This window comes from Lagenorhynchus albirostris, chromosome 5, assembly GCF_949774975.1.
Source record: "Lagenorhynchus albirostris chromosome 5, mLagAlb1.1, whole genome shotgun sequence".
NCBI classification, from domain to species: domain Eukaryota; kingdom Metazoa; phylum Chordata; class Mammalia; order Artiodactyla; family Delphinidae; genus Lagenorhynchus; species Lagenorhynchus albirostris.
This window is the reverse complement of record NC_083099.1, coordinates 75,887,870-75,901,529: the sequence shown is the minus strand read 5'-3', so window position 1 is coordinate 75,901,529 and position 13,660 is coordinate 75,887,870. Positions and strand designations below refer to the sequence as shown.

The 13,660-nt window shown below is 42.7% G+C and overlaps 1 protein-coding gene across 5 annotated transcripts in view; it reads left to right on the top strand.

The window, feature by feature from the left end:
• The window catches only part of KALRN (kalirin RhoGEF kinase), a 513,398-nt gene that overhangs the window by 376,473 nt on the left and 123,265 nt on the right, over positions 1-13,660 (top strand). For 3 of the 5 annotated variants that reach the window (XR_009540742.1, XM_060150454.1, XM_060150450.1), the window contains exons 17-19: positions 5,408-5,626; positions 8,701-8,850; positions 11,174-11,288. Coding sequence is in view for 4 of the 5 variants with exons in the window: in XM_060150454.1 (XP_060006437.1) it covers positions 5,408-5,626; positions 8,701-8,850; positions 11,174-11,288 (484 nt within the window). In the remaining variant the exon portion in view is untranslated. The remainder of the gene's footprint in view (positions 1-5,407; positions 5,627-8,700; positions 8,851-11,173; positions 11,289-13,660) is intronic. The other 2 variants (XM_060150452.1, XM_060150451.1) reach the window with 1 other exon arrangement.

The following is a 13,660-nucleotide window of genomic DNA, read 5'->3' as shown; positions in this document are numbered from 1 at the left end:
TGAAAATAGTTGTTCAGTAATGCTGGTGGAAGTCATATTTAAAGAATAAACTGAAACCAGAAACTCACCAAGACTCGTTTTAAAGGCTATTTTAAAATAAAACTCCACTTATGATAGTCTAATATAAATTTTGTCTTGCTTTAAATAATATCTTTAATTATCCTTTCTACTAGAACATTTCCTTCCCAAAGAGACTCGAACTGATTGTTCTAGAGTGGTGTAGGGAAAAGAGTAGGAAATGGGACATGGGAACTATGTTAAAAATAAAATAAGTTCAGTACCAATGGGAAAAGAGATAAGGAGTGAAAACCTCAAAGACATCCATTACTTGTGGTTCAGTATAAAACTTAACCCACTTCTGAGTGTGTAAGAAATGCAAAGGTGATTGTCTTCTACTAAAAAAACACAACAATGATAAAATTTTAACTGTCCATGCCAATAAGTATATCTTTAATGCAGTGATCCAACTGATTGCTAGCTATTTTTAAGCTAGTATTGATTGATTTCAACCATTTAATTTTCCAAACGCTATCTTGTATGTGAAAACATAGCATTGATATGAATGATATATTTCTCTAAGATGTCTGATAACTTCTTAGGAACCCTTGCTCATACCAGACTCCTGTCTGAGATTTGAGATTTAAAAATAAACTGTGTATTACACACACAGTATGGACAAATTATTTTCTAAGGAAGAACTAACCAGAGGAAAGAAGTTTTATCATCAGCTCTGTTGCATTTTACCGGCATGCCCAAATATTAGAGTGTTGGAATCTATTCATTGTAAAGGAAAAATCAAGATTGGGATTATAATCAAGAATTAGGCACACAGTGGTCAAAACCCCATCGAGAGGCAGCAGTGAAGAGAACGAAGGTTGGGCAGTCACATTCAAGGCTTGGCATGAAGCTGTGAGGGATGCTAGGCAGAGAGAGAACAGCCTTTGGCGATACCTCCTCCTTGCTTATCTTGAATGTGGAGGTTTACCTGCCCCATCAGGTAATTAAATTTTCAGTCCCTTAATCAAACGTTGGGCAAGTAAAACCAAGCATTATAAAACAAACAAACAAACAAAAAAACACCAAAAACCAAGCGTTATGACACCCTTGAGTATCTCAATGAGCTAGTAGAAAATAGTGGGTAAATGCATTAGCAATACTATTGAAATAACGAAGTTCCACCTGACTTGCATATGCAGTGCGTATGAATTTGTATTAGATGCTGTTGCATCCTTAACAGAATAGAGGCTCACTAAGCATCTATATCTCTTTAATTTCATGGATGCAACTTGATCAAATATTCTTAGAATAGATGTTGAGATATAGACCCCTGTCGAGTTTATGTCTGTGGACTCAAGGGGACATGGCAGAATAGATAGGATTTCTCATAGATCTTGGGAATGGAAGGTAGGCAGGGTCTGCAGCTTGGCTAGGATATTGAAGAGAACAGAGCCAGAATTTCAACATACGTTCCTTCTCCAGATGGCTTGTGCTTCTCTCTAAATGTGTCAGTTTAGACCAGGTTCTGCATTGGGGGAAGGTACACCAGGGGATTTAAGCAAGTTGATAGGAGATCTAACTAGTCTGGTTTGATTTAACCCATTTTGGTACTGTTACTGGAGGCCTTTACAGTGATCACTGACAGGGAACATAATTTGACTTCTTGAGCCCTAAGAAAGAACCCTGGGCTCCAGAAGGGAAAATAAAATGGCTATAGGTAAGATGATCATATAAGTTATTGTTAGAACTGAGACACTTTTAAGAGTGAAGGAGGGAATTGTTAATAACTAAGCCAGGAAAATCAGCATGTACTAGAACTCTCATGGGCAAACCAAGATGTTTGCTCACCCTAGCTTTGGTGGCCTCATCAGTCTGAAGGTTTTGGTCTCCTTAAAGAAGGTCAGAATGTTTACCTGAGGTAGCCTTGGTTACAGGAAAAGTTCCCCAGAGCCATTCAGAGTGCAGAGCAGTACACAGCTCTCCAGAAGCATAGCTTTATCAATAAACCCAGATTATTGTTTGTTAGTATCCAAATGTTATGGCTGATGTGTCTTCAAGAACTGTGAACGTCCTAGAGACACACTTGATTTTAAAATCCATTTTTATTTGAAATCCTCTTATGTATTTTAAGCATAAGCATTATGACAGAAACAGTAGTTAAAACTGGATAATAAATTCAGTTGATTTGGTTCGGTTTTCTTCCATGTCCTCCTACTAAATATGAACATCCTTGATAATCCATGTCTCAAAGATACAGCACTCAATAGGATTAGATAATAGTAGAAATAAATGCAAAATAATGACTCAAGCTTGAGCAAAGCAGAGATTATGTCATATGCATAAGAGTTTATCATTTAGGTAATCAAAGGGAAGAAGGGGCTCCCAGGACTGTTAGATAATAATGAGTTTCAGAATAAGGAAGAGGATTTGTTACACAGCATAAATTATAGGAAAATGAAAGTTACTCCTCTATCTCCTCCATTCTCAGAGAAAATATATAATAACAAATTTATGATGACAATTATATGCTGGTTTCATATACTGAGGAGAGGCCAAATAATTATCAGAATCACTAATGTTCACTTGGTGAACCCTTTCTCTGAATGAGAAACTGTAGATACCGTTCTAATCGCTAGAGATGAAATGGTGTGATATGGTGGAAAGGACATAGATTTGGGAATAGGTCAAACCTGAATCTGGTTTCATCACTTCCTTGGATGTACATTTTTGGGCAAGTCCCTTAACCAGCCTGAGTCTCAGTTTCTTCATCTGTGAAGTGGGAATAATAATATCCACCTTGGAGTAGTATTATGAGAACTAGGAAAAAAATGCATAAGTACAGTTCCTAGCACAGAATATATACCTGGTTAAATGACAGCTATTAAAGGGATTTTTTTTAAAACAGTCCTTGCCTTGAGAGTTTCACTGTCTTAAGTAAGGAAAATCAGCCAGGCGTTAGATGAGTGATATAGGTATTCAGAAGAGGGTAGTTTTTAGTAAGTCTCAAGCTGTCCAAAAAGGCCTCTTTGAAGGAGGTTGGATCTGAACTGAGTCTCTAAGGGAGACTGGATCACAGATGAGAAGATTCTAAGATGTGTTCCTTAAAGGCAGGGAGAATGAAGATGGCAAGGGCAAGTTTGTTTTCAAATGGTCTTTGTGAGGAAGTAGTAGTACATGATAATGAAGTACTTGGGACCACAGTGTGAGGGGCTTTTCATAACATCCTCTAAAGTTTGGACTTGATTTCATAGCAGTGGGCGAACCATTGCAGGCGTTTGAATTGAGAGATGGAAGTGATGTTTAGAGCATAAAATTAGGGTTTTAGCACTGGAAAGGATGTTAGGATTCTCTTAATTGAAGCACTTCCTGTTAGAGAGAATCTGTCAGAAATGTAAGGGACGGGTTCAATGGGTTCGATGGGTTAGAAATGGAAGGCAGGAGAAGACTAGTCAGGTGACCACCACAGAGGCCTAGGTGTGAAGTGGTGAGAGCTGGACTGGGTTTCAGGCCGAGGAGCAGCAGGCAAGGATGATGACAAGACTGTGGTCCTAGATGGAGTGAGGAGGGCACCATCAACAGGATGGTGGACTGCCGTGGAAGACTGTTTCAGAGGGAGGAGGAGTTTAGGTTTAGGTGTGGAACTTGAGCAGACATCTGGGAGGAGGGTGGAGGCTCTGATTGGACAGTAAAGCCATTCTCATTCCTTGGCAAGGGTTCCTCTTCTCTCTGGGAAGATAGTTCACTTCTCCTGAGAATGCATCTTTGTAAGTGACTAACATGGGGCAGGCAGCTAGATCATCCGAATCAGTGCTACTGACCTAGGTGAGAGGTGTGACAGGCAGCTCACCCTCACATCCGAAGACAATTAAAGACGAGGCTCAGATATCAGGTGAGAAATATAGATTGGAGAGCCATTTACAAAGAGGAAATGATAGAAGCCAAGGGAAAGGATGAGAACTCTACAGACATGAACCAAAACCAAGAATGGACCTTGGGGTGCCTCTACATTGAGGAGGCGGGAAAAGAAAATGGTACCAATAAGTAAAACAGAGAAAGAAACCAAGGAGTTTTAGTGGATCATGTCTACTTGTTAGTTTATTTTTCTAGCTTCATCCAGCAGTTAGGAACCCAGATGCTAATATGGTCATCGGGACTGAAGCCCGACTCAGGGGCAAAGCCAGGGAATAAAGGAGTCTAGGCTGCTGGAGGAGGTCGTGCTAACATAGCTAACACTGAGGACAGATTCAGGCGTGGGGCGGGGGAGGGCAACCAGGAGGTGGCTGATAGACTCTCTAGACAGGCTGCCATCTGCAATGAAGGTGAAGGGGGAGACAGAGGTGAGAAGAGGGGGAGGTTGTACTCACACACAGGAGTGCGGATGGATTCACTCTGGGGAACTGTCCCAACACTGCAGCCCAAGAAGGGCAGAAATCATTCTGGAGTGAGGTGCTGGGCTTCTAGCTGCTCTTCTCCACTGCCAGCTAAGCTCTACTTTGAAAGTGCAAAGGCCAAATTAGTACTGTGCCATTGGGTTGAAATGATTCCAGCAGCTGAAGTTGGGATAATATTAGCTCTCTGAAGTCGTATGGCTCACCCACATCCGTCCTTTATTTTAATAAATTGTGATCCCATTTGGCTCTCTCCCTGCCACCCAGTTCTCCAACCTGTTCTCCCCATCCCCTACAGTTAAAGTGAACTCAGAGAATGACACTTACCCTGAATAAGAAACAAACCTTCTACAATATAGATTATCCTAAAGGCAAACATAAATAAGGTAGTAATGTGGGATGATGTGTTAAGCTAAATTATCTACTGTGCTGCTCTTTTCCCTTGGTAACTAAGAGATGGTGTGAGGTGCTACTCTTCTACTTTATTAACCTGCCAAATGTCTTCCTTATACTGGAACCTTTTTAAAACTGATCATTCATGTTTAAAATGATTGCATTGTTGGTTGAGATTTGTGTGACCTGGGGATCTTTTTTATGGGCTGTGTTTATTTGATCTGCAGAATGGGACTACAGCAGTAACCTCCTTTGAAAATTCATGATGAATAATTTTATGATTAGATTTGAAAAGGAAATTTAACTAATGGATGAATCAATCAGGAAGCAGATTTATACACAACTGCGTTTCTCTAGCACAGAAACTGAAATGTCTTTAAAATGCAGAGTGGTGCAAGTAAAGAGAAAGGAGTAGGGGCAGGAGATAGGGACCTGAACAACTAGTTAATGAAAATGTTTGATATTCTTTTTAAAAATATGCTTAAGAAACAATGATGACAACATGTTTGAATCAGTCATTTAAAGCTCTTTAACTTTTCTGCATCTTTCCACTCACGCCTCACTCCACCCCCTCCCATACCACGCCTGGGTCGTTCCCACGGACCTCTCTCTCCTCCCCTTGTGCCCAGTCCCTCTTTCATGCCACTTCCTTGCAGAAGACACACCAGAGTGCCCTGCAGGTACAGCAGAAAGCTGAGGCACTGCTCCAGGCTGGCCACTACGACGCGGATGCCATCCGAGAATGTGCCGAGAAGGTGGCCCTCCACTGGCAGCAGCTTATGCTGAAGATGGAAGACCGGCTGAAACTGGTCAATGCCTCAGTGGCCTTTTACAAAACTTCTGAGCAGGTGAGGGAGAGGGCTGTGGAATGTGTGGGGCTGAGACTGACGGAGGACTGTTTTCTGCCTCACACTGCAAATCTGCAGCATCTTCCTCAGCAAGAAGCCACTCCTCTCAGTACTAGCCTTTGAGAGTAGAAGAATGATCTGTGGAAATACCATGGTTTGCTTCCTTATAATCCTTTCCATTAGAGGAGTGGACTATGTGATTTGTTTCTTACAAATTTCTCAACCTCACAGGATTTCGGTGTTGAAGTAGAAACTGGGTAGGTGTAGGCTGAGTGCCAAGTTTGAGTGGTGTACTAGTTAGCTCTTGCCACAATAATGCTGTGTAACAGATCACCCCTCAACCCAGTGGTATAAAACAATAAGCACATATTTTTTGTTTAAGTATCCGGTGTTCAGCTGATCTCGGCTGAGCTTGGTAGAACTAGGCTCCAAGCTGCAGGTTGGGTCTGGATCTGTTCCTATATTTCTCCTTCTTGACCAGCAGCTACCTGAGGCATATTTATGGTGAAAAGCAGGAGTGCAAGAACCCAAAATCTTCTGTGCAAGTGCATTTCAAATCTGCTTGTGTCACATGCTCTAACATCCTTTTGACCAAAACAAGTCACGTGGCCAAGCCAACATCAACCAAGCATGGCAGTATATGTCTCCTGTGAAGGGTGGGAGAGGAGAGTGACAATTTGCTGAACACAGTCTAATTTACCACAATCAAGCACTATGCACTGCTTGAAAAACATACAGCTCTTTCATTCATGGGGTTCCCAGTCTAATAAGGAAACACAGCTTTCTGTCATTGGAGAACTGTGAGCCTAACTGATAGGATGGTGCAGCTGTGGGAGAAAAGGTAGGAGACACCTACAGCAGGGCCATAAAAATGCAAACCCATTACTAGTACATCTGTACAGCAATATGCGCAAGGGCTAAGAGGATTTTTAAATGATTTGGGTGCTGTTAGGGGACTCTTTTCATGAAACAGAAGTTTAAGACAGGAGTAATTTTATTCAGTATAAAATAATTTCCTCATTCAAATCACTCCCTGGTAGAAATAGAGAAACCTTCTCCTCTGGGTGACTTACAGGGACCATGGGAAAGTCTATCTCAGAGCAAACGTAACATGCCTGTCAGAGGGCCCTGCAGCCAGTATTCATCTTCAGACCTTCTCTCAGTCCTCCTTTCAGTGTTTCAGAGAGATGATGCCTTTGATGGCCTCGGAAGTGGGAGCAGCAAACTAACGAGATAAAGAGCTTCTCCAGTTGATCTGTAAATTCAGCACATCCCAATCACACCCCAGCAAGCTTTTCTTTTTTTTAATAGAAATCGATAGGCTGATTCTAAGATTTACATGGAAATGCAAAGAGACTAAAATAGCCAAAACAGTCTTGAAAAGGAAGAACAAAGTTGAAGGAGTTACACTACCTGATTTTAAGACTTACCCTAAAGCTGCAGTGGTCAAGACAGAATGGCACTGGTGTAAGAATAGACACAGTTGAACAGAGTAGAGGTTCCAGAAGTAGACCCACTTATATACAGTCAGTTGATTTCTGAGAAAGCAATTCAATAAGTGAAGTCTTTTTAACAAATGGTGCTAGACAACTGAATATCCATATGAGAAAAATGAGGCTTAACCCCTGTCTAATATCATATACAGATTTTAATTTGAGATGGTTCAAGATGCCGAAGGGGACAAAGCAGTAGATTGAGCCAGGAAATTTGACCCTGAAATGACCTTACCAAAGGTCACTTTATCTCTCTAGATTTCTGTTTCTTCACCTATTAAATTAGAGGACTTATGCTGGATAATCTTTCCATTTCCTCTAGCTCCCAAATTGATTGGTTTTAAGTCCAATACTGTCATGGGATAGGTGTCAAGGACTCGTTTTCTTAAAGTTTTTGTGTGTGTATAATCTGTTTTCTCTCAAGACGTGAGCCTCCTGCATGTTTTCAGGCCTTGCAACAAGAGAGGTGTGTGGTGCTAAAGAAACCGGCTGGAGTTCAGGGATGGGCCTCCTCACGACATGGGAAGCATGTAGGCTATGGGGGTGTTCTGCCTGGGACATCTTTCAGCTTATTTTTCAGTTCAGTTCGTAACTCAAAAAGCATCTTATCCAGTGCCACGTCCTTCACCAAAAGAGATGCCTTTCTCAGACAGAGGAGGCCAAGGCTAGTTAGAGCTGCTCTCCCCTGCTGCCACAGACTATTGAAGGAAAGTATAGGAATGAGTTTCTATTTTCTGCATCCTTCCTTAAGCCCTGACACTAGGCTGCCCTGGTCTCCTACTGATGCACTCAACCTAACTTTCCCTCTAAGCCCCATTTGAAATGCTTTTGGTCTTTTGAGTTCATCTATAAGGTCACTTAGAGCATGGCCTCTCAGCATTTTTAGAACTGAAAAACCATCTTAACTATCTTTTAGGTCAACCCAAATTTGTTATCCCTCTGAAGGAAATGTGCGTTTTATAATAGCAGGCCTGGAGATGTCATTGCCTTATAGTAGTACCTTGAAACAATTTTGCTGGAATATTTTTCCCCAGGGAGGGAAAAGGTGACATTCATTTATGGCCCATAAGTCACACAACATAGGCAACTTTCTCCTTTACCTCTACTTGAGGCTATTTCCTGTAGGGCAAGGACAGATAGTTGGGCAACCCAGTTATCTTCTTCAAACCTCTTTCTCCTGTTCTACCTAATTCATAGATGTATCATAAGGTTATAGCAATATAATATATAAAAACACTTTGAAACCCCCCAAATTACTAGTCTCTCTTCCTTTCTTGCTCTGCATACTATCCCTAGGTGATGTCATCAACCCCCATAGCTTCAGCCTTCAACCATCAGCTGTCAGAAGATAATCCCAAAATCCATATCTCGGTAGTCATTTGTCTCCCAAGCTCCAGACGCTGGATTCTCACTGCCTCCTGGACTTTTCTTAGATGCCTCAGGGGCACTGTGCACCTAAGTCTACAAATTAGATTTTGAATGAAAAATGTCACTTCTGTAGGGGTCTCTTAGCTAAAGGTCCTCATAAAATAGGACCTTTAAATGATTAAATTACTAAGTTTTTCCTCCATGATTCATTAGGTCTGTAGTGTCCTGGAGAGCTTAGAGCAAGAATACCGGAGAGATGAGGACTGGTGTGGTGGACGAGATAAATTGGGGCCAGCAGCAGAGATCGACCACGTCATCCCACTCATCAGTAAACATTTGGAACAAAAGGAGGCCTTTCTTAAGGTGAGAGCACATTGTCATCCAAGGTCTGGGACTTTAGTCTTGGTTTTTATCTGCTGTCTCACTCTCCCCATTGCCTCCGCCTCCTCCTTTCTGTCTCTGTCTCTCTGTCTCTCTCTCTCACTGCTTCATGTGGGCTTCCCATACCCCTCTATTTTCTAGCTTCTTATCTAAAGGGGGCATTTGTAGAGGGGATATTGGCTGGTTAATTTGAAAAGTTGAAAGCTTACAGTTCAAACATTCTTTATTTCTCTCAGCACTTTTTTGTGTAATTAGGCAATTAGGATGCTTCGTTTCTACTGGTGCCATGTACAAATATCCTGATATCCCATTGATGTTAAGTGAGAAAAATACCTACTTTCATTTATCTATAAAAATATTTTAATTGAAATATATAAGCCTAGATAGAAAACTATTAAAATACATCTTTTATAAATGGATGATGCAAAATTTAGGGCAAGAGTTAAAGAAATACATTTAGACATCTTATTTATTTATCAGTCTAACGATTACCAATTACCAATGAATGTAACACTGTTTATTGTGTTGTTTGAAGAGAGAGATACCTTATTTTGTTTGTTTTGTTTTTAAAAGAGCCTTAGCTTCCCAGAGAGGAAGCACAGTCCTGCTCTGAATAGCTTTCAGCTGGTGTGGGAAGTTCTCCTAAGCCTCTTTCCTCCTGCCTTTGATCTTCTCTCTGACAAAGCCTTCAGTGTTAAAACTTATCTAAAGGCTCCATTTTCTCTCAAATTCCCTGCTTTCATGTTCTGCTTCCTTTCAGGTTTCTGAAAGCACAAAAGAGAATTTTTATACCCTGACATGTTGCCGCTGATTTTCTACAATTCTGTAATTAACTGCCTTTCTTTTATTAGGGATTTTCTCTACTTGACCACCTCTTTAACTTTTATTTTTATTCTTTTTTAAAGATGACCTCTCCCTGCCCTTCTCCCGTCTATCTGGTATCTGTACCCGCATTTGATCAGACCTCTTAGTAATCAGCTCTTACTAATAAGATTAAATAGAAATTCTTCCATACAGGGCTTAAGATGATTTTAAAAGTCTTCCCTATGACAAAACAAAGTTTAAAACAAAACAATTTATGTAGGGCGTGTCAGATATTTTAAATAAAAGTATAAAGGTATGTCTTCATAAAATTAAATGTTTCTTCTGAAGAAGGAAAAAAGAAAATGTTCTGATGTTTTCCATATGTGCCTAAAACCATAGTTGAAAAACTCCTTATTGTTGTGGGAATTACAAGCCCAATGGACGGAAGAGCGAGCTCCCCATGTGTATACATTAGTTGATTTTGGATTCCTTAGCTTTGGACCACTGTCCAACTGTTAAATTCATGGACCTCAGAGTGGAAGGACCCACTAGCAGTCTTTTACCAGAGCTCCCAGAAGCCACTGTTGGGAGTGCAACATTTAAAGTAATTTTTTTACCATATGATTCGTAGAATCATATGCTAAGTATAAAGACGTTTAAAAGTTAACAGTTTTGTCTAGAGATAATTTAATTCTGAAAACTGTGGATTGAAAATTAATGGACTAGCGTGTATTACCTCTACCATCGGGAAAAATACTGCTTTTTAAAGAAATTCAGAAAATCTCTTGTCTTGAGAGAAACTAGAAGTACTCTGTCGGTAGACCTAGATCCTAGCCCTGACTTGCTTCATGACTCCTGCCCTTGCTGGGCCTGGATTGGGTACAATAGCATGGGACAGACCTGTCCTCTCTGCTACCCACCACTCTTGTGAGTCTTAAGGGGGCGGTACAATGGCTCTTACCCCTTTACATGACTGATAATTCCCAGCAGTAGGATCCTTAGTAGTCTTATTGAGGCGGGGGTGGGTTTGATGGACAAATATGTTTCTAAAATATGGACAATTTCCATTTGGATTTGGAACATACAGTTAATAGGTTTGATCACTAAATTTGCTTTCTCAAGTCTAAATTAAGCTAATGTTAAAGTGGCTTACACCAGTGGTCATATACGAGGCATTCTGGTGGCAGAGGGAAACCAACCTGAGAGCCACTCTCAGGTGGTCACGCTGAATCAACACGTAGTAGTCAAAGGGTGGCTGATTTCTGGTTTTGTCTGTGATGGAAAGGGGAGAGGCACAGGGAGCTTTTCTTTACTCAACAAAAGAGTGAGTAAGTCTCCTGCAATGGAACTGGAGTATGCATAAACTGGAAGTTGCCCCAGGGCTCTGTTCCCCCAGAGCCCCAGAAGCCTCATCACCGGCACCCCTTCTCCAGTGTCTTAGATCATGTGCCCCTACCAGACCGGGACTTACGTGGGGGGCTTCACACCTTGTCTCTCTCAGGCCTGCACCCTGGCACGGCGGAACGCCGAGGTCTTTCTCAAGTACATCCACAGGAACAATGTCAGCATGCCCAGTGCCGCCAGTCACACCCGAGGACCCGAGCAGCAAGTGAAAGGTCAGTGCAAGCCCTGCCGGCCTCGAGCCACTTCAGCCGCATGGACCAGAGCCTGGGTACCTGGTCTTCACGTGACCTCAGATTTCCTGGTTCTTCTCCTTGCATGAGAAGAAGTGTGACGTGGGATGGTGTGGGTGGTGGCGATTCAACACGCCTCAGGATTTGGGATGGGAAAATGACTATAAAATTTCCCCAGAGCTTTTGCATTTATCTTAAGAGTTGAGAACACCACTAATAGCATTTTCTGAAATGACAGATGGTCTCTATGTATCTACACTGTGCAGTACATGGCCACTAGTCAACCCCAGAGACCAAGGCTAGGGAGGGAAGTGACGCTGACTTGGCGTGGGGAGTGGGGACAGGCTTGGCGAGCTGCCGAGCAGACAGAGGGAAGCTCGGACCTCCTCTGGGAAGGGCCTCTCTCCTGCTCGAGGAACTCAGGAGGTGCGAAGATCAGAGGCCACTGGGGAGAATTAAACTTAGTAATCAAAGATCCCTACAGAGAAGAGGGAAGCAGCATTCCTTTTCCAGATGTGCCACCCTGTTTGCAGCCGAGGGGCCCTGTGGGTGGCTAGCATTATGTCACCTTCCCCTTCCTGCAGATTTTTCAAAGCCTGTGTTCTGATGTCCAAGTGCAGGTGGCAGCTCGGGTGAGGCCAGCTGCCTGCTGAGAGTGCACACACCCCGCCCCCGCCCCAGTGTGCTGAGAGTGGCGGCCACCCAGGGTGAGCAGGATGTGCCGCACCTTCGTGGGGGCCAGGGCAGGGTTTGCCCAAAGGAAAGTCCGCCAGATGGGGCACAAATGAAACCTGAAACTCATTAGGATTTTCACCTGAGCTGGATTGATTCTCTCAGCCACCACAGAGGGACCTCAGTGAACAAAACTGTGACTAGGAGACAAAAAGAGTAATAATGGAAACACAGGTTCTCACTGTCTTTGCCCAATTGAAGCTTCCACCTGAGCAGGGACCTACAGTCTCTCCTATAGCCATTTCCTTTCCACCTGCTGCCTGGACCCAAAACCAGTGCCACTTATTTTAAGTTTTTATTACAGGAGCAATTATTGCTGCATAACAACCCCTGAAATTCAGTGGCCTACAGCTATAAGCATTTATCGTTCAATGACTGTGTTGGCTTGGGGACCAGCTGCCTTGGCTGGGCTCAGTGATGCGGTTCTGCTTGAGGCTGCAGGTCTGGCTGGCTTGGCCCCTTCACTGCAGGGTGGGTTCTTGTCTGCTCCATGTGGATTAATTCTGGGACTTTGGTTGAAGGGGCAGCGGTTACCCAGGAGAACTTCTTATAGAGGTGATGGCAGAGGTTTAAGGGGCAAGCTCAAGTGCACAAGCACACTTCAAGCCCCTAGTTGTGTCCTATCTATTAACAGCCCATTTGCCAAAGAAAGTCATGTGACTGAGCCTGAATTCGGGGGTGAGGAAGTACACTTTGTCTCTTTGGGGAGGAGCTAAAAAGCTACATAATAAGGGCAGAGATATAGGGAGAGGTGAATAATAGGGACCATAAAAGCTCTGAGCCTAAGAGAGGAGAGACAGATTCTGTCCTTAGAGAGCCAAACTTCCGTAGGGCATTAAAAGTACACAAAATCAACAAAAACTTCTGAGTACAAGCCTTGCAATTTGGGCTGTGCCTTTTCTGTAGAGCACAGTAACTCGGTAGACCAGGGTGGCTAAGGACCCAGGCTCTTAAGTCAAATAGCTCTACCCCTTTATCTGACTGACCCTGGTTGAGTTTCCTATCCTCTCTAAGCCTCAGTTTCTTCATCTGTAAAATGGAGATAATAGTGGTCCATGCATCCTGAGGTACTGTGAAAATACATACCTGCCACATAGTGAGTACTAGTAAGTGTTAACTTTCCATAGCATCATTATTGTGTATTTTATTAGTATCTAATATAGTTAGCAGGAAGCAGGAGGCAAACAACACAAAATAAATTTTATTGCTTCAAGCTTAGAACAGACTATTAGACGCTTCAGAAATCCATCCACATAACCAGCTGCTTCTAGAACAACGGAAGTAGAGAGAGGGAGGGACATGACATGGACAAACAGCTCCCACGGCCACCGTGGTGCCCCATGCCTTGTACACATCCTCGCATTCACCTTCATTAGAGATGACGTGAGAACAGCTTTTAGCTTTTCTTATGATCGGTCCCAACCAGCATGGAAGTTTGGGCCTAGAGACATGATTCCGTGATGACGTGATTCCAACATAGCTTCCCTAGGCCCATAATTTAGAGGTTTTAAAATTGAGGTTGTGCTGTTGAAGTGCTAAGTGCACAGCCCCTTGTATGGGACAGAGCTCGTGGCAAGTGACATGGCTATCCATGCCGTTCCCCCAGTCCTCATGCCGTTCCC